The following is an 18,814-nucleotide window of genomic DNA, read 5'->3' as shown; positions in this document are numbered from 1 at the left end:
AGTAATTACGCCTTTCGAACCGACACAGAGCACCGTTGTTTGACTCTTACTCAGGTACTAGGAAAACATGAACAGTGAGGTGATTTTGGTTTATTTACTCTTGAGAATTAAGTTTTCATGACCATGGATTTACGGTGTGTTTTTTGAGGTGGGAAAATCAATCCAATGACTTCGTCCGCCTTGGGCGAGGCGAGAGGGAGTGTCAGACTCTTACTGATTAAATACCACCCCGTTCCTACTCCTGCTTTTCGAGCTGGTGCTCCGGTACCCGCTAGGTAATCTGCAACACTACTAATTAAGATGATTTATAACATTTAGTCAATGTCTTTAGATTTATCGGGTTGTAAAAATGGGCTTACATCTCGATGCTGGCTTAAGAGTGCAGTGGTTAAGAGGGCAGTAGCGATAGGTACTATGTGGTTGGTGTTTGCCAAAAAAATATATTCCCTCGTTCACGGAAACCATCAAAAAAATATTCTAAACGTTTTTCCTAAAGACTAATACTTACTGGGTGTTGAACTCCTCAGCATTAAAGTAGACATCCGATTTATAGAACACTCCAGATTTATCGATCTAGTCTGTTTATTGCTCACCTAGATCTAAGAGCTTCGATAGCTCAACTATATTTAGAAGGCTATCAAAACATTTCTGGTTTACTCTTGAATAAAATATACTGAGATAAACGTTCAGTTCATTTAAAGATGGAAATATAAAGGGTTCTTGCAATTTTCGAGGTTAAATACTAACATCTTTGTTTAGAAACATACACATTAGTTCCATTGTACCCTATAACTCCCGAAGAGTACTACCTGGATGTCTTCAAGGCTCGGGTAAATATGTTGCTTTTTTTAAACTTTGCGTGCGTTTACAAACATAACATTTATATACACTGTAAGAGTTGTTTCGTCCGGGGATTGAACTCACTATACGTTGCACGGCAGCCAGTTACCCAGCCACCGTACCAACTGTGCAATGCTTATATGTAAGTATTCTGTGAATAAGAATATATACCTACAAAACCTATAAAATAAACCTACAAAATTATAGGATCATTACTGAATGACCTATGAAATGCTCGTCTTCCACCGCCATCAAACTAGTTATACACTGTGGTAGTAATTACGTAGGTACACCAATAAAAATTCAATTAAAATTCGTTCACACAACAAAACTGGTATGAAACAGTAAGTGCTGCATACATTTGTAAGTAAATACGTTGCAATGACCTCCGCACCGACCGTCATGGCCACTCGAAGGTACCAGCAAAAAATGCCCGTTATTACACTAGGTACGAAACTATTTAAAAAATGGGGAAATATATGAAATAGTTTCGTTAATAACTAACTTATCTATTGACCTAGTTATTTATTTCTGGTTTTATGTTATTAAATATGGAGGTAGTTATGTTTTCATATCATATACTGGCTGTACTTAATGACCTAAGACCTAAACGATAGTTATAATTATAGCGGTTTACAATATTAACTAAGTACTGATAAGTACATACTAACAGATTGAATTTACTATATTCTTTGACGAAACTATCAGAATCTTCCTATGCCGTAGATGCTGTAGGTACCAACCACCTCAACATGCACTTGTAGCGGCTTGTAATGAATATAGTTTCTTATAGTGAGGTACAAAACAATAAAAAAAATTGTATATAGCGTCTATTTTATAATGTTATTTATTAACCTTCATATTAATAGGATATGCTACAAGGGATCTGCTTCAGGCTCTCCGGTTTGAGCATTTACCATTCGTTCCTTCTTCAAATGCTAAGTGTTCACTGTCCCCTATCGAGTACCTAGTTAGACAACAAAAGTCACAATCCTAGAACACGTTGGTTGGTAGATTTCAAACGATACGACTGAAGTCGACGACGCGTGAGCATGACATGGCGCAAAATAGACGCAGAAGGTTCACATATAAAAGTATTTTGGTTCCATACAGAGATTTTAAAACTGGTTTTCATAAAAAGGTTAAAGAAAAGTTCATTCGTCCAGTCAATTTGCAAGTTTGGAGTCAGTTTTGTCACGCGAACTTAGATTTCTTGTCTCGAAATAGATTTGCCATTCACCTAATTTTTAACATTCCAAAAGTATTACACTGTGCCTATTTTGTTTATTTTCAGCTAAAAATATCATCAAGCAAACAAGTAAGTTTTTTCATAACGTATCTTAGAGTTCCACTCATAGTGAAAGTCAATTAAACCATAAATAGGTACTTTTGAAATGTTAACAGTCTTGGTAGTCTAGTACTTTTGAAACGTCAACAAATAACAAAATAAATAATAGTCTGTCAGTCTGTCCGTCAGTGAAGCTAGGTACAGGTAGCACTTGTAAGGATAATACAAATTAACTCTAAATAAATGAAAAAATTTAAATCAAAACAATAGTTGCTATAATCTGACCTTCTGCCAATCTTCCTGGTGACTGCTCCAAAAGAGCGGGAGATAAGTAACATGCCTCCATGATTGACATGTTGTTCCAAGATTACCAACTGATAAGTCGGAGAATACCTGATCTGTCATGAATGATAACACATCACTTAGATACTATTGCTGTGCTGTAGCGATGGACTGAACACGGTTTGTGTGTATTTAGTGACAAATTTCTTTAAAAAAAAAATTGTAAATGTTTGATTTTTGAAGTTCTTTGGTGTTAGTGTGTACAATGGCGAATTTGCTGAAAAGGTACTGTTTATTTTTTGTTCTGTTTTTTGTGTTATTGTCTTGTGGTATCATTCAAGGATTTAGACCTTTGATATGCTAAGGTCTATACCTATAGCAGTTACCTCAAAGAAATTAGGTACATAGCTGAGTTTTAACTTCTTCCTTTCAATCTTTGAGTGGTCCATCTAGTTGGAGATGACACGATAATATCACGTTTTACTAAGCAAATAAAAACAAAACTGGTCCAATTTCATAGAATTTAAGTCCAAGAAAGACTCATAAGTAAAAAAATATTCGTTCAGAAGTCAAATAGTGTAACTAGGTACATATACTCGCGAGCAACCAAATCGACTCAACCTACTTGTGCACATTCGAAGATGTTTTCTTAAAAATATACTGAATTGTTTTTAAAAACCGATATACCATTAGAAAGCTTACAACTTCAGCTTTATATTGGTACCATTATTATAAAAATTGTATCAGTACTTTTTAAAATATTTAACTTAATTCAGCGGACTAGAGTATTTGCTCACTACGACTCCAACAAGTTATAACACAAACTACCCCTATAAAACCTCCACATTAAGGTTAACTTTATCTGTGGCTTATCGAAAGTTGATCGTACACATCTCCGCAAAAACGCTTCATTTTATTTCCAAAAATTTTGGATACGACACCAGAAGAAGCCGCTCAAGTCGTTGCTCTACTGGAACAAGGACTAAGTCAGCGAAGAGTTGCTGCTCATCTGAGTTTGAGCCAATCTGCAGTATTAAGAGGGTACAGGTAGTATCAAGATACTAGTGCCTTCAATCGAAGACCAAGAATAAGCTGCCACCGGTCCACCTCGGAGAGAGACGACCGTTTTATTATTTCAACTTCACTACGAAATCGTCACTTAACCGGTGTCGATGTTCAACATGAACTCAGAAGAGTTCGAAGAGTGACTGTCAGCGAGTGGACAGTACGGAGATGGTTGAAGGAAGCCAACCTCACCCCTAAACGGCCTGCCACAGGCCCGAAATTGACGACCCGCCATCGGCAAGCGCGCATTCAATTTGCCCGAGAACACCTCGATTGGAGCATAGAACAATGGAGGCCAGTCTTATTAACTGACGAATGCAGAATGTGTCTGCACGGTAGTCGTCCCACAAGTGTTCAATTGGATTCATGTCCGGGCTAAGCGCTGGCCAGTCCATTGTTCGTATTCCGCTGGCCAGTTCATTGTTACATCGAGGTGTTCTCGGACAAATTGAAGGCGCGCTTGCCGATGGCGGGTCGTCAATTTCGGGCCTGTGGCAGGCCGTTTAGGGGTGAGGTTGGCTTCCTTCAACCGTCTTCGTACTGTCCACTCGCTGACAGCCACTCCTCGAACTCTTCTGAGTTCCTGTTGAACATCGACACCGGTCAAGTGACGATTTCGTAGTGAAGTTGAAATAATAAAACGGTCGTCTCTCTCCGAGGTGGACCGGTGGCGGCTTATTCTTGGTCTTCGATTGAAGGCACGAGTATCTTGATACCTTCTGTACACTATTGATACTGCAGATTGGCTCAAACTCAGCGGAGCAGCAACTCTTCGCTGACTAAGTCCTTGTTCCGGTAGAGCAACGAGTTGAGCGGCTTCTATCCATAATTTTTGGAAATAAAATGAAGCGTTTTTACGGAGATGTGTATGATCAACTTTCGATAAGCCACAGATAAAGTTAACCTTAATGTGGAGGTTTTATAGGGGTAGTTTGTGTTATAACTTGTTGGAGTCGTAGTGAGCAAATACTCTAGTCCGCTGAATTAAGTTAAATATTTTAAAAAGTACTGATACAATTTTTATAATAATGGTACCAATATAAAGCTGAAGTTGTAAGCTTTCTAATGGTATATCGGTTTTTAAAAACAATTCAGTATATTTTTAAGAAAACATCTTCGAATGTGCACATGTAGGTTGAGTCGATTTGGTTGCTCGCGAGTGTATAATTCATGTATTTTTTTACCTAATATGTAAATTAGTTTATTTTATTGAACGCTTGCATGTACATAAGCGGAAAACGAATCCAATTACGGATGTAGTTAGAATAGAAATAATTAAATCAAAGTGATTCAACATTTTATTATTGATTCTGTAAACTGGTTTAACATTGCATGAAATATTAGAATCGTGTAAGTAACATATTTATGTTATAAATTTAATTAAAACTAGTTTTTTAAAGTCTCGTTGGCCGAGGCTACTGCAAGCAGTCGTAGGCTTGTAATTTTTGACACAGAAATAAAGAAGGTCTCTTGATTTTCTGAATTCTTAGTTTTATACGATGTTTTTGACTACGCCCGGTGTGTTTGGCTGGAGGCTCATCTCTTATTAAACTCAAAATTGTATATAACTATAAAGTTAAAAATATCTAACACTCGCATTTTAATTCATATATAATAAAATTTGTATTTCAGAAAGCGTAAACTAAAGTACCTATGTTAGAATTTCTTTCTATTTTTTTTACAAATAACTAGACCGCAATTCTTTCTTTACCATAGCAAAGAAATATATTTAAAATGTTCGGCTGTGTGTCGGTCAGGCGGCTGCGCAAGTGACATCGACGCGTGGGCAGGCTCGAAGTATTAATAAATGCCACACACACACAACATATACTAATTAATTTCGAAATATACCTACGATTTACCTTCATAAAAGTTATAATAGGCTGAATATTTGAGAGCTGACTAATAAATTGTTTTGACTAATTTTATAACTAAAATTGAAATAATAACTTTGTTTGTCCGTGTGAGTTCAGACGAGTACAAATATTCGAACAAATAAAGTTATACTATAGTGATAATAAGATAAAGGTAATGAAATGTAAACTCTAGTTTTCAGTTATCGTTGTTATGTGGAAAATGTGTCTTTACTAGAACTATTGTGATAAAAATATCTCTAATATGTATTTTTTTTTACTAAACATAATAAAATAAAATAAAAAGACTTTCTTCAGTGTTGTCTTTTGTTTTGTATTCTGAAAAAAAAAACAGTAAGCGCGACATAATGACAAATATGTTTTGCATTTCATATAATGATTTATATGGAATACAAGACATTTTTCAGCAATTTATGGATATAAATCCAAATAAAAATATGTTCCTACTTATCCTATAAAATAGTGGTAGCTATGATAAATCTTAATGTTCTATAATATATTTTTTGTTGTTGGTTTCACTCATACACATTTCCTAATTCACTTTTTCCTTCCATAAGTAGGTAATAATTATATGACAAATAAGTTTCTCCAAGCGAAACTTGAAAGTAAAGGCATACGATACGAAATTGTTTAATAAATCAAAATAAATTATTCATAAAACGTGTTAAGTACTAGGGCTGCAGTGATGACGTAAGTTTTGCTTATTATTCAACAAAAGACTTGTATATTTTGGTGAGATAAATATCTAAAAATATGGTTTAACTCTTTTAGATTTATGTTGGCTACTATTGTATTTTATATGCTCAATGAACCTTTACAAATAACAACGTGTAGTGCAAGGTCCTAATATCAAAGGTAAACCTCCACAAAATATTCTTGAACTAGGTTGATACTTGAACAATATATTTCCATTGTTTCCCAGCGTGTTTTATTGGCGAAAAACGTGATGCTCAGATGCTGAATCTATATCAGTGATAAGTTGATAAGTGGCTATTCAAATCATTCTATGTTATCGAAAACAAAATATTATGTAAAATGTTAGTTCCTATGTGAGACATGGTTTATAGATCTGTAGAGGTAAAGTAGAGCTACCATACTTCCTTACCTTGTGGTAGCTTCTTTCATAGTACTTTGATAAACTAAAAAGTATATAAATATGTCTAAGTAGAAAATATTTCAATAATTAAGAAATATTGTGACAACACTATTCGATAGTGTCGCATTTCGTCCGATACCGTCATATCAAGTTGCTTGACCAACTACAGAGCAACTAACATATCTTGATATTTTCCGCAGATGGTGGTTGCATTGCATGGAATCAATAATTTTATGATTATAAAAAGCCTGTTTATTTTGAGGTTTATTCTGTAGGTGGATGAAGTTACCAAAAACTCTATAGTATTTTGCCCATATGGATCAACACAATACAATTATACTTATAGCTAGTTCGAATTGATGTTTTTTTATCAGGTACTTTATGGTTTACTAAGAATCTTTACTCAACTTACAGTTACGAAATTAAAAAACAAACACTGACACAGTGCACTTACAATAAACAGAACATTATAATTTAAAACGTATACTAAGTATTGTTACTACATCATTAAATTGTGCTATATCTGACGCTTGCCAAATAGCGCATACTCGTTCGCCTACTTCGTAATGTATTAAGATTAACTGGCCGCTCTATACGAAGCTGCAAGGTGGTTGAGTGATATTTCGACCGTACGACAAACAGACGGGCATACATCTACAATAATTTATCTGTAATTAATTTCCGATACTTAATCCTGAATAAATTGCGATCCAACCTTGATATCACTTCACTAGGAAGTTGCTTCACTGGCCCACCAATTAAATCATTGCACAAGTCGCCACCGGATTGTCCAAAAAACGATTGAAATTATTGCTGGTTGCTAACGATACTTAGTAAACATTTGCATTTATTTTCGAAGTGTAAAGTATGAACTTAGTTTTATCCAAGTCATAAGACAGACATGTTTAAGGGTCATCTACATGTTTCAAAGTAGTATTGTATCATCTATCTTAGATGCTCAGGATTAAAACAGTCACGATAACTTAGACTAATCCGTTCATCGAACAGAGAAAGATCAGCATTAATTTGGTATTGATTTGGTCATATTATCTCAAGATGTCCAGATTCCACAGCTGACCAAATGACGTACAATACTATATAATAAAGATACGAGGTTTATGTACAATACAAGTCCTATGTTACTAAAGAACCAACGTTCATATATCAAAGTAGGTACAATGTACCATCAAAGTCAAAATAATTAAGTATTTCCAAACATCTTCTGTTGCTGTTGCCCGCACGAACTGTGAAAGGATGACCGTTTTGCTCGGAATTGCACAATCGACTGAAATAGTTCACTTAAAAACGTAATTTTCGCATACAAATTGATGTATTTTGATGAGGACCAACAACCTTATGCAATTATACGTTTATTTTATGTGAGTATGTATTGCTTTCACCAACTCCGTGCTTTGTTACAACACTGTGACTTACATTAAGCACTAAGATATGCATGCTTTACTTGATTTAATTTATTTGTTTGCTTGATTTCACAATTTATTATTTAGTCCAACGTCTCCTACATTAATCTTATAATTAATCGTTACAGAGTATTTTGCCTTTATCAAGAGAGTTTATACCCACAGGTTTTGCACTTCTAATCAAGCTTAGCAAATGTCCATAGGCGACGTTAATTTCTAATAGTAGGTAAAACATTTTGCTCGTCATTTAACGTACATTCTAAAACAAAAAACATCCTGCTTCTTTCAAAGTAACCATTACAATAGAACATTAAATTAAAACCTTTTACATAACAAGCGATAAATCGGACTAATAACAAGGGTCTTTGGTACAAAAGACGCAAAGAACACTGAACTAAACGTTACGTAAGTACTAGTCGGTAGTAAAACAATTGGTATTATTTGGAAAGGGCATTTGTGCATTTGTGTAAATTTCATTGACCCGTCGGCCCGTCGTACAGGCCCCCGCTATGCACAGACACGGCGCGAGCGCAGCCGCAACCCGAGCACTGCTTTCCTTATTCATATTCAGAGCAATTCATGTGATTAACAGTTTCTTTGCTTTCTAACCATAACATAACGCAGTTATGGACGTTTAAATGTTTTGTTTAAGACGAAATTTTTATAACATTTTGTCGTTCTTGCGGTTATTGTGTATAAGTATCATGACAATGATAAGTGCACAGCTAACTAGATGAATATTAAAACTTAGATGTCAGTAACTGTTATTCAGAAACTGTTGAACAGCTTTCAATTTTAGGACTAACATTCTAGATTTCTGGATACACAATTGCTATATTATTTCATCCTAGAAACACATATTTACATCGCTAAGCATTCTTAACTGAGTATAAAATGGAAACTTCTATATTATAAACCATTAACAAATAATTCCGTGTAAACCCACGGAACTATCTCTCCATCTTCATAAGTATGAGATACTGGACATGAGATAGTAATTACAATGCAATTTGAATAGAAACGGAGCGATCTGTTGTTCCACTTATTGGCGCAGTGGTCCATGATGGCACATAGCTGTGTCTAGTGGACCATGGCAGCCGGCTGTTCACATGTTACACTTATAATTTTTCACACTGGACAGTTATGTGAAAGCAACTCTATATTATATACAAGACTTGTTAGTTTACCTACTAGTTGTGACCCAGGTTATGACCTAAAGAAAAGAAGTAGCCATATGACTGAAATTATTAACCAACATTAATCCAGAATGACTGGATAGGTTTCGATTTTTGACAGAAACTCCGTACAACAATCAGACTTAACTACTCTTAAAGTTGCAATTAATCCAGCATTGCCTATGGCATAACTCCGGTATAAACTGAGAAGGCACAAAGCCTTGCACTCTGAAGAATTGCACTCTGCCATGGTCTTTTAGGCAGGATTATGTCAGTATACCGGCATTTACTTCAAACTACATAACTTTAGTAATACGTCTTATCGTTAGTTTTAACAGTTTGGTGAGTAAGAAAGTGAGCGATAAAAACAGTCGTTTAAATTCCTTCGGTTCAATTATTTCTAATCCTGGATAGGGCTTCCCGTAGCTGCGGTTACTGGAAATCGATCCTTTTCGTAACAAATCCATGTCTTCGAAGACAGACGTTCGTCTTTTGAAGTTATATATAGTTACAAAACAGCTATTGTACATGTGAATAAAGAATTATTAGTCCATTTTGCCGATCCTGAATGAATTTCCGATAAATTCTAAGATTAAAATCCAATATCTGCTAAAACAGCAAAAGAAAAAGACCAGTAGTTTTGGCTGTGCTTATTTCTACTATCTGTCAGTTGTCGGTATAGGGCATAGTTCTAAATAGTATCTACTGTCTGATTACTAAGACTAGTCTACAAAAACCTAATCTTATCTATCAAAAAATACTACATTTTAATACACCTAGTGCGGACTGGTAACCTCAAAGATCCACTTCACTAGCCCGGCTAAAAACAAGATAATGTTTAATACATAACTGACGCAGTTGTAATAGAATAACAACGGGGATATGGACACTAGTGGTTTAGTATGCACTCCTCAAAGGTTTTTAAGAAAAATGTTATTGTTTCATGCATCATGTTGCGCATAAATATGTTCTAGTGTGCTCATAGAGCCGTTTTGGTGTGTTCGTTAATGAGATTTTTCCCTATAGATAGTTTCACGAAATGAGTTAGAATCAGTGAATTATGAGGTAGTGTATTTGTATTGGATGCAGGTCGTTTTCAACCGGCCTATCTAGAGGTCATCTGTGAAGGTTTATGTTCAGCAGTGGAAGTCCTGTGTCTGATAGGATGTTGATGATGATGATCACGTTGAAATAGTATTTAAGCACTACTGTTTATTTAGCTATGGAATCAAAGGTATTTTTAAGTATTGGACATGGTTTATTGTCAGTATATTATCTGCATTGTTTTGTCACAGTTGCACACTGACAAACTGTAAACTGTAAAAACTGTAAATTCCTAGTTTACAGTACTGAAGTGCTGTAAATTCCTAGTTAAATAACAAAACCATAATAAAATTATGACAGTTAACGTAAAGAATACTCGTATGTTCAGTCGTAAGGCTTGTCTGGCCGCAGCTCGACCCTTTAGTCCAATTAGTTGAGAACTAGGTAAAGAACCGTGAATGCCCTATAATCCGACTAAAGAAAGGGTGACATCAATCTATCGCTCTTGATCTGTCCTACACACCTCTTAATTTAGTTACATAACATCCGAAATTATCTAAAAACTTGAATTTAAAAAACATTAATGCAAAAAGTTTTTATAGTCTTTGATATATGCAGTTATATAATATGCAAATGTTAGTCTTACTTAAATCATTTTTAGTAAAAATCAATCATTTTACAAAACGCATATAAAACAGCCGTTTCTAAGCTTCCTTCATTCTGTGATTGTGTTAATAGATTTGGATGTAGCGTTTCTTTTAAATTATGGTTTAATTTAACGATACTCGACGAAAGAAACTTACTTTTTTATTAATAAATTCAATATGGCAGCGATTTTATTTCTTCGCTAACGAAGTAGGAAGTAGAATTGTAATTTTTTAACTCGAACGATGGTTTTTTACTCGTTCCGTATGACTAATTATGGATGATAATGAATTTCACGCATTATCTTGTCTAGCTGTATTTGGTTAGTGAAGTTATCAGCGTGGAATATAGGCGGCATTCTACAATGTGTGGTAACTACGTCATACTAATTGTTTCGAGCAATAAAGATGCCTAGTCTACGACTGTACGCCCATACTTTGACATTTATTCCTCAGTATTTATGCACAATTCGTTAAACTTAACGTTTTTGCTAGAAACACGAGTTTTAAAGTATGTAACTTATTATATTAGTGTTAACAAATGTGTTAGATGTTTTATTACCTGTAGTAAAATGTGTACAGTATTCTAGACTCAGTTACTATGTTAGAATAGTAGCAACGTATGTAGGGCACAAATATATTATGTGATTTTGGAAACCAGTTGCAGCACAAATTTGTGTCAAACCCAAGGCATGTCGTACGAAAGTATTGTAGTCGGTCGTTTGACAATAGAATAGCTAAATAATATTGTTGACCAATAAATAGTACACCCTGTAGCTACTACACAAGATATCATTGGATAAAGTAAATATTCCTCACAAAAAACCGGCGTAAAACAATATTTGCGTTGTGTTTTGATGTGTGAGTGAAGTTACCAATAGTCCAATTCATTCCCTCCCCAATCTCCTAGCATTGTTTTCTGCCTAATCCTCAAATCCCAATTCTAAAATACTTCTCCGTATCTCCTCTGGTATTGTGGTAACCATATGTGGCGCTGCAGATTACTTGCCATCAGGTATCTATCTGGTCGTTTACTGGCTCATATAAAGACTCTTTCATTAAATAACGGACACGACATTGTAATTACAAATATTGATAAACAATAAAAAAAACGACACAAGAATCACGACTCGCCATGCAAATAGCAGTGCAAGTCGAGTCGAGCGCAATGTTTAAAATAACTCAAATTATTTTAAGCCAGACAGTATAAAAACATACGGTAGGTACATTCTCAGTGCTTCGGGAATCGGGATAGTACACGCGGCTGACCTAGTCTAGTCTATACCAGATATTCACTCTGTCAGTACCTACTAGCTAATCTTTTTAGATAATCTAATTTGTTGGTACTAGATACTTACCGTTTGTGTTTTCTAAGAGTTAGTTCAAAATTGAATTTGTTTCTATACTACTAATGCAATACAGCTTTCTTTCAAGTCTTTAGATTGCTTTTCCAAACTGTATTGAATTCGGAACTCAAAACGTTTACTAGATTCTTTAGCCTGCAAACTGTTTGATGATCAACTGATTTGAAGCAACTGCAATTTGCACTAGCAATATAAGTACATAGTTAGATGACCAGACTGAAGGTTTACTCACAATACTTATGTATGTACAAAGACAAAATTGTCTTGCAGTAATTTCTTTAACCTTGACACGAAGTTTTCTATTCAAATTAGGTCGTTCAAGGCCAAAAACCTTGTTGTCTGCCTACGCCATTACACATTCTACGTAACGCTTTGTCAGCCGCGTATAATACTCATAATCTGCTCATAATTCGCTGTTATGTCAACTCGAGGAGTGTGTAGTGTTGAAGAAAGTCCAAATACAAGTAGTCACATCATCAACAATATTTACGTCTTCTGTTGTAATTTGGCTTATCTCAGTTGTATCTTGTTCATTGTTTGTAATCAGTTCACCTGTTTCGAGTATGAGTTGAAGAGGTTGGAAAATGTCAATGTCTTCACAGACACGTACATCGTTGTCTGTCACAATGCTGTGTTTCAATCAATGACTTAAATTATTGTCGACGGTAATGAATCTTTCAAGTAAAACTGACACGTGATCGATTTTCTGGAAGTGGCAAAGTGCTAATCCATCAAGATGTCGGTAATCTGTCTCGGTGGACGCGATATAAGGATGTGTACATAATTACTTTCCGCTCTGTAATACTCGTACCACAGGTAATGATCGCGGATGCTGGAACCATTTCCCGCACGCAGACACCAACCACTTGAGATACTCGATCACCACTAGATAGCATAACACACCGCTTTTTGTCTACATGCAAGTAAAGTTTTAACAAAGAAGATAGAATATCCGATCAATCTGTTGGAGATGTAGAAAAAGGAATTAAAGGAAACCATTAAAGATGTTTGGATGAATCCAAACAATATCCATCTTACTTATAGACAACGTACGACCTAGTACTCAGTGCTCTATATTAGGTACTAATTAGTAGGAGAATTGAGGGAAGGTTTAAAAAACCAAGCCAGCTTGCCAACACAGAATGGCTACCAGTCAACAACATTAGTGTCCGTACATCACTGCAGCTACAAATATTCATAAGATAAGATTACAAAATTAAATGCAGTTACGTCATGTCGTTATAAGATGACATTTGAATAGTTAAAAATAGAAAAGAAATCATTATTATCATTAATTATTCTAAAGATTTTGCATACAAGTTTTAGCAAATGACTGCATCATTGATGAAACTAAAGCGCGACCGCATGTCCTTTTGGCAAACATAAACAAGTTGCGGACTACGTAGCGGGTTACTGGTGCTTCGGCTCAAAAAGCAGGAGTAGGAATGGGGTGGTTTTTAGTCAGAAAAAGTTTGACACTCCCTCTCGCCTCACCCAAGGCGGGAGAGGTCTTTGGATGGGCCTTCAAAAAGTGTTTTTAAGTTTCCTATGCTCATCCTATTAATCACTGGTTTTAAGTATCCGTCTTATTCATCAACTCTTTCCTTAAAATTTTATTTAACTCACAATATTATCTATTTATCCATCTTCAATGAAAAATAAATTTTCTGTTACGTTAATAACCTTTCAAAACGAATCAATTTCTAATAACCAATACATTAAACCGCAGCATTAGTAGCCAATGAATTAAATACTTATTACTTGCAGAGGTTAATTCCTATCTAGCAGCTAGAATGTTTATCACAAACATATCGTACCGGGTTTCACCTAACTTTCCATTCAATTGCGTAGAGGGCGTGTCTATAGAATTATCTCATTTCATTAATCTGTATTAAGATTCATTCATCAGATATCGTAACAAGAGTAACTTGTTCTACTTGTTAATCCTCAGACTAGTTAACTTGATTTAACTTAAATTCATCGGCAGTTAATCTTGTTAAATATCTCCGTTAAAGTCCAGTACAATTTGAATATTGTAAACGTGTTATTGCTTTGAGATTGTGTGTGTCTGTTATTATTATAATGGGACTATTGATGTGAGCCAGCGGAAAGACGTTGTAAAAGAGGTAAAACTTGGCGTACTCTAAGTTAAAGTCAAAGTCAAGGCATTTGTTTCAAGTAATCCTAAATTAGGCAATTTTTAAACGTCACATTAAATTGTCTGTTAGTCTGTCTGTCAGTGACGGTGCTCGTTCGAAAGTGTAGTCTTTTTCGGTATACAGGTGGTGTCATTAAAAATACGAGTGCATACATCTAAGATGTCACACATTTTAGATTTCTACTTCCATTCTAGCTAAGGTTTGAGTTCCTTGTATCTCAAAGACCATTGCCGTAATCTATGCACAAATCACTTCACCTCAATCAAATCAAATCAAATTAAATCACGCACGACATCAATTCTTATCTATATCAAGTATAAACTTTTTGGTTACTCGTAGGACAAGTGTATGTCATGTATCATTTAACTCAGTAGCCGTTACTACCTTTAAAAGGCAGGTACAATCAGCCACTGAATGGACATCACGCCTTATTGAGATTCGGCAGATGACCTTGACATTCCAAAGCGTATAAGTAGCGAAATAAACTGGTCAAGTGGACCACTGAGATGTTTATGTGAAATGTCAATTATTGCTTTAGTGGCATGGTTGTTGCTGTGTGTTTTAGTACTTGAATGTATTTACTAGGTACAGGAATGATGGAACAAAATTGTTGGTGAAAGTTCCCGAAGTCGGTGTTTCTGGAAGATGTTGGTTTTGTAATAGATATTTTACATTTGGATAAACCTATTTTTTTTTGTTCCAATTTAGGCCTCAACGTTGTACGATGCTTACTAATTTCGGTATTAATAATTCCATTTATTTTAATCATATAGACCAGAACGATTGTTGATCATTGATAATGTAAGTAATGACTAACAAAGTAATAATATTTAGATAGGAAACCCAACAGCTTATTTCTAAGTTACATATCTATGTGTATTTTCATTCACTATTACCGAAACTTCAATGATAATGTGATGATGCTGAATGTGTATATTGGTGACAGTGTCCTCTATACTCCTCGCAAATAAAGACACTCACCTCATGACTTCAAATTAAATTAACAATACGACCTGCTTCCCATGAAATTATAACTGTATCGGTCATTTATGAAAACTGTAAAAGTTTTAGTACTCGACAGTAACTAATTCTGCAATAATGGAACTTCATTACTTGTACGAGAAACTCGAGTAGTTACCTCTAATTTCCCAACGTTGAAGATTTTTGCACAATGATGTCATTGTTGAATTTCCAAGGCTTGTGTAAAGAAGAATAAAAATAAAGCACCTAATATATCTTTAGGAGGCGCGAAACATCATTCACCGTCAAAAAAATATAAAAACAAATCTCCGTTTTAACAAACAATAAAGATAAGTTATCAGCCGTCAACCAAGCAGCAAGGTTGTTGCGTCTGTTTTGTAAACACGATCTCACAAACCCCTCATTGTCTAAAATTTTCATTGTGTTGTACGCAGGAAACGTGTGTCCATTGGGCGCTATTCGCACGCCTCACGTTTGAACAGACAGAAAAAACGTACTTGGACAACAATATCATACACGACACCTTTCTAAATTGCGTCCAACACCTTGTTAACACCTCGTCTGACCAAATAGTTGCGACATATTAAAACAATACCTTTAAACTACGCTATCCTACATTGCGGGCGTTGTCCAAACATTATAATCGGCGATAGCAGTTAGTGCCGCCAATGGCGTGCCCTAATACCGTCTGTGTTTGTTCAAGCACCATGTGTTAGTTGTAGGCGCACGCCGCCGTAGGTTCTACTGACCCAGTTCTTGGCATTAGCGTCTCCGCGACGTCAGCCATCAGTCACCCGGCAGTACAGTTACATTGTATCGCCGAGGGATCAAAAACCCGATATCTCAAACGAGCGCCGACACAATGGTATCACCAGATACGCCCAAACAACTTTCCACTGACGAAGTTTGAACTATTTTCTCTGTGGCACACTCTATTTTTGTGGCGACAGACCGGCTATAAACGCTGAAAATCGCTATAATCGGAGTGTTCTGTTTCGATTTACTCGGATGCTCGTAAATCGCCTTTCTCCGTTGGCCGCGCCGGTAATATCATAACCGGGGTCAGTGTTACACATTAGAAGAGCGACGCTAATGTAATTACCGCGACCTTTCTATTAAACTCAATTGACCATCACAATGCGGCGCATTAAACAGATCCATGTGCTGTTTTAGCAGTTTATGTTGTGAAATGTGCGCGTGCGCTGCCGGTGCGCGTGACGAGATGTCGTCAGCGCTCATTACACTAACTTGCGGGTGATTAGGAGTACAAAAGACATCTGAGCAATCAATTGTTCGACATGTTATCATCTGAATAGCAGTTATTAATCTTGCAAATTACGTAAAGACAGTTGAATAATTCAATTTTACGTGGGCATTAGTATTAGCATAGAGCGGGCCGTGTGCAGTAGTTGTCTGTAATAACGTATAATTGGAGAGCGTCTGGCGGCACCCAATTAACTTGGCATTAAAATACTTTCCCCTAACGCGGGTATTATTCGAGGTTTCATAATGAGTCGGAGATAATGCGCGGGCGCGCCGGTCGGGGGGTAAACAGTGAAAGCGTATTTGGTTTATTGCGACGAAATTACGCTTTATTTTTCACTGTTCATTGTCTTAGTTTTGTTGCTTTTGTGGTTACAGGTGGCCATTACTGTGTCTAGGAACTTCTGATCCGGTAGCTATCTGATTAGAGCTGGAACTAAAGAAGCCGCACTAATAACGTGAAATCTAATCTCAATTACATGTAATGTGAACCTAACGACTTTTAATAACATGTAAAGTGTTCAGATAAAATTACACGAGCTACAGTAGAGGTAAAATGTGTGTTACGTAAGAGCGGAAGCGAGGCGGCTTCGAGCTAGGCTTATCATCTGATTCTGCAGTTGTATTCACCGCAGACAACTAGGAAACCGCGGGAATGAAATAAACATATATACATATACATACGCATTGTGGCAATAACTTTATACTTTATGACTTGTACAATAGTAATAACATGAGCATTACATATTTGTACAATAACTTAGGTAACTGGATGATTTTAACGTCAAAATCCGAACCTGCCTAGGTACCAAAAGAACGTATGGATACCGTTAAAGTGTGGAAGAGCCATGCTTCGATTGGGCCGGCTAGACCGGAGTGATACCACAGCCTCCCAACAAACCGTGAAATAAGGCTTGCGTTGTTTCGGTGTATGTTGTGAGATTACCTGAGGCCATATTATTCCCCTCCCAAATCTTCCCAATCCCCAATTCCCCAACAACCCTTAAATTCTTAACCCCCATAAGGCCGGCAACGCACTTGTAACGCCTCTAGTGTTTCAGGTGTCCATTGACATCAGCGACGGTGACTGCTTACCGAATTGCAATAGGTCAATCGTCTGCTCGTTTACCGGGTTATAGCATAAAAAAGTATTTTCTTTCTAGTGCACAGTCTAATTAATGTTTTTCCTCAAGACTTCAGAGTAACTTGTCTTAGCTAACTTGTACGTTGTTTCACAAGGACACCGTTATTTTGCGAAAGAACAAAAAAATCCAAAAATAATGTAACAATAACGTGGCTGACACCGTTCACAACAATAAATACAAATAACAGCATCATATTTAAATTGGCTCTGCTTCGGTACTCTTTACTTTTAGTTTCATAAAATTAAATACATCAATGTTTTATTCTCAAAAAGTCGTTCCGCTATACATAATGCTGTATTGTAAATGAGGCCACATCTGTTGTCATACAATTTTGCTAAAACAAAAAATAGGTAACACTTTTCCCGAATCCGATATTCCAACAACTGTATCGAAGACCCAACTATCGCACTTTGAAGTACGACTACTCCACATCATCATTAGAAGGAAGATGGTCCACTGCTGAACAAAGGCTTCACATTAGTCCTCCGGGTTAAACGATTTCGAGTTCAACTGCTCTACACACATTATCATCAGAAGAAGGATGGTCCACTGCTGAACTCAGGCCTCTAATCACTCCTCCACGTTGAACGACAGCTCGCCGCTTACATCCAATGGCTTGACAAATAAAATGATCACAATTTCAACTTCATTACAAAAACATCTGCCGAGATGAATCAAAGAAAGCAGTGTTACATTACATTACTTACATTAGACAGACTTAGTTAACTCAATGAAACATGATTGGAACAATTAAGGAGTCAGATCGTATGAGGTGATAAATATCTGGAGATGTGACACTTAGGTCTTAGGGTTAAGTTGCAGCTTGTCTTTCTAATGTGTGTAAGCAGTTGGGCTGTACATATATTGAAGTTCATTTCCTGGTTTGGGATCGACAGTTAGTAGCTAGACGGTTTAACGGCTTAATTAGTCTGAATAGGTAGAATAGGTTAGTTAAAATATAGGAAAACTAATTTTAGATAGCATAGCATAGAGGATCGGATACGATGCGCGAAGTACTTGCCTCAATAATGGTCGCTCATTAAATATAACACAAAACCAACCTTGCTAATCATTGCTTAACCAAGAGGTCAGTCGGTCGAACTGTTCTGACCAGAACTTCAAGTAGGAAACAGAAAATATGAAGATTCACCCATTACTTGGAGGTTAGCAGGG

At 36.2% G+C, this 18,814-nt stretch overlaps 1 protein-coding gene across 2 annotated transcripts in view; it reads left to right on the top strand.

Moving 5' to 3' along the window:
• The window catches only part of LOC118263582 (nostrin), a 75,997-nt gene that overhangs the window by 6,570 nt on the left and 50,613 nt on the right, over positions 1 to 18,814 (top strand). Inside the window, exon 1 of one of the 2 annotated variants that reach the window (XM_035575665.2) lies at positions 2,531 to 2,695. The exons of the other annotated variant lie outside the window; for it this stretch is intronic. Within the exon in view, the coding sequence (XP_035431558.1) occupies positions 2,676 to 2,695 (20 nt within the window). The 5' untranslated portion in view covers positions 2,531 to 2,675. Of the gene's footprint in view, positions 1 to 2,530; positions 2,696 to 18,814 lie in introns of those variants that run through there. 2 annotated transcript variants of the gene reach the window in all.

Source organism: Spodoptera frugiperda, chromosome 25, assembly GCF_023101765.2.
Source record: "Spodoptera frugiperda isolate SF20-4 chromosome 25, AGI-APGP_CSIRO_Sfru_2.0, whole genome shotgun sequence".
NCBI classification, from domain to species: domain Eukaryota; kingdom Metazoa; phylum Arthropoda; class Insecta; order Lepidoptera; family Noctuidae; genus Spodoptera; species Spodoptera frugiperda.
This window is presented reverse-complemented; position numbering and strand designations above follow the sequence as displayed.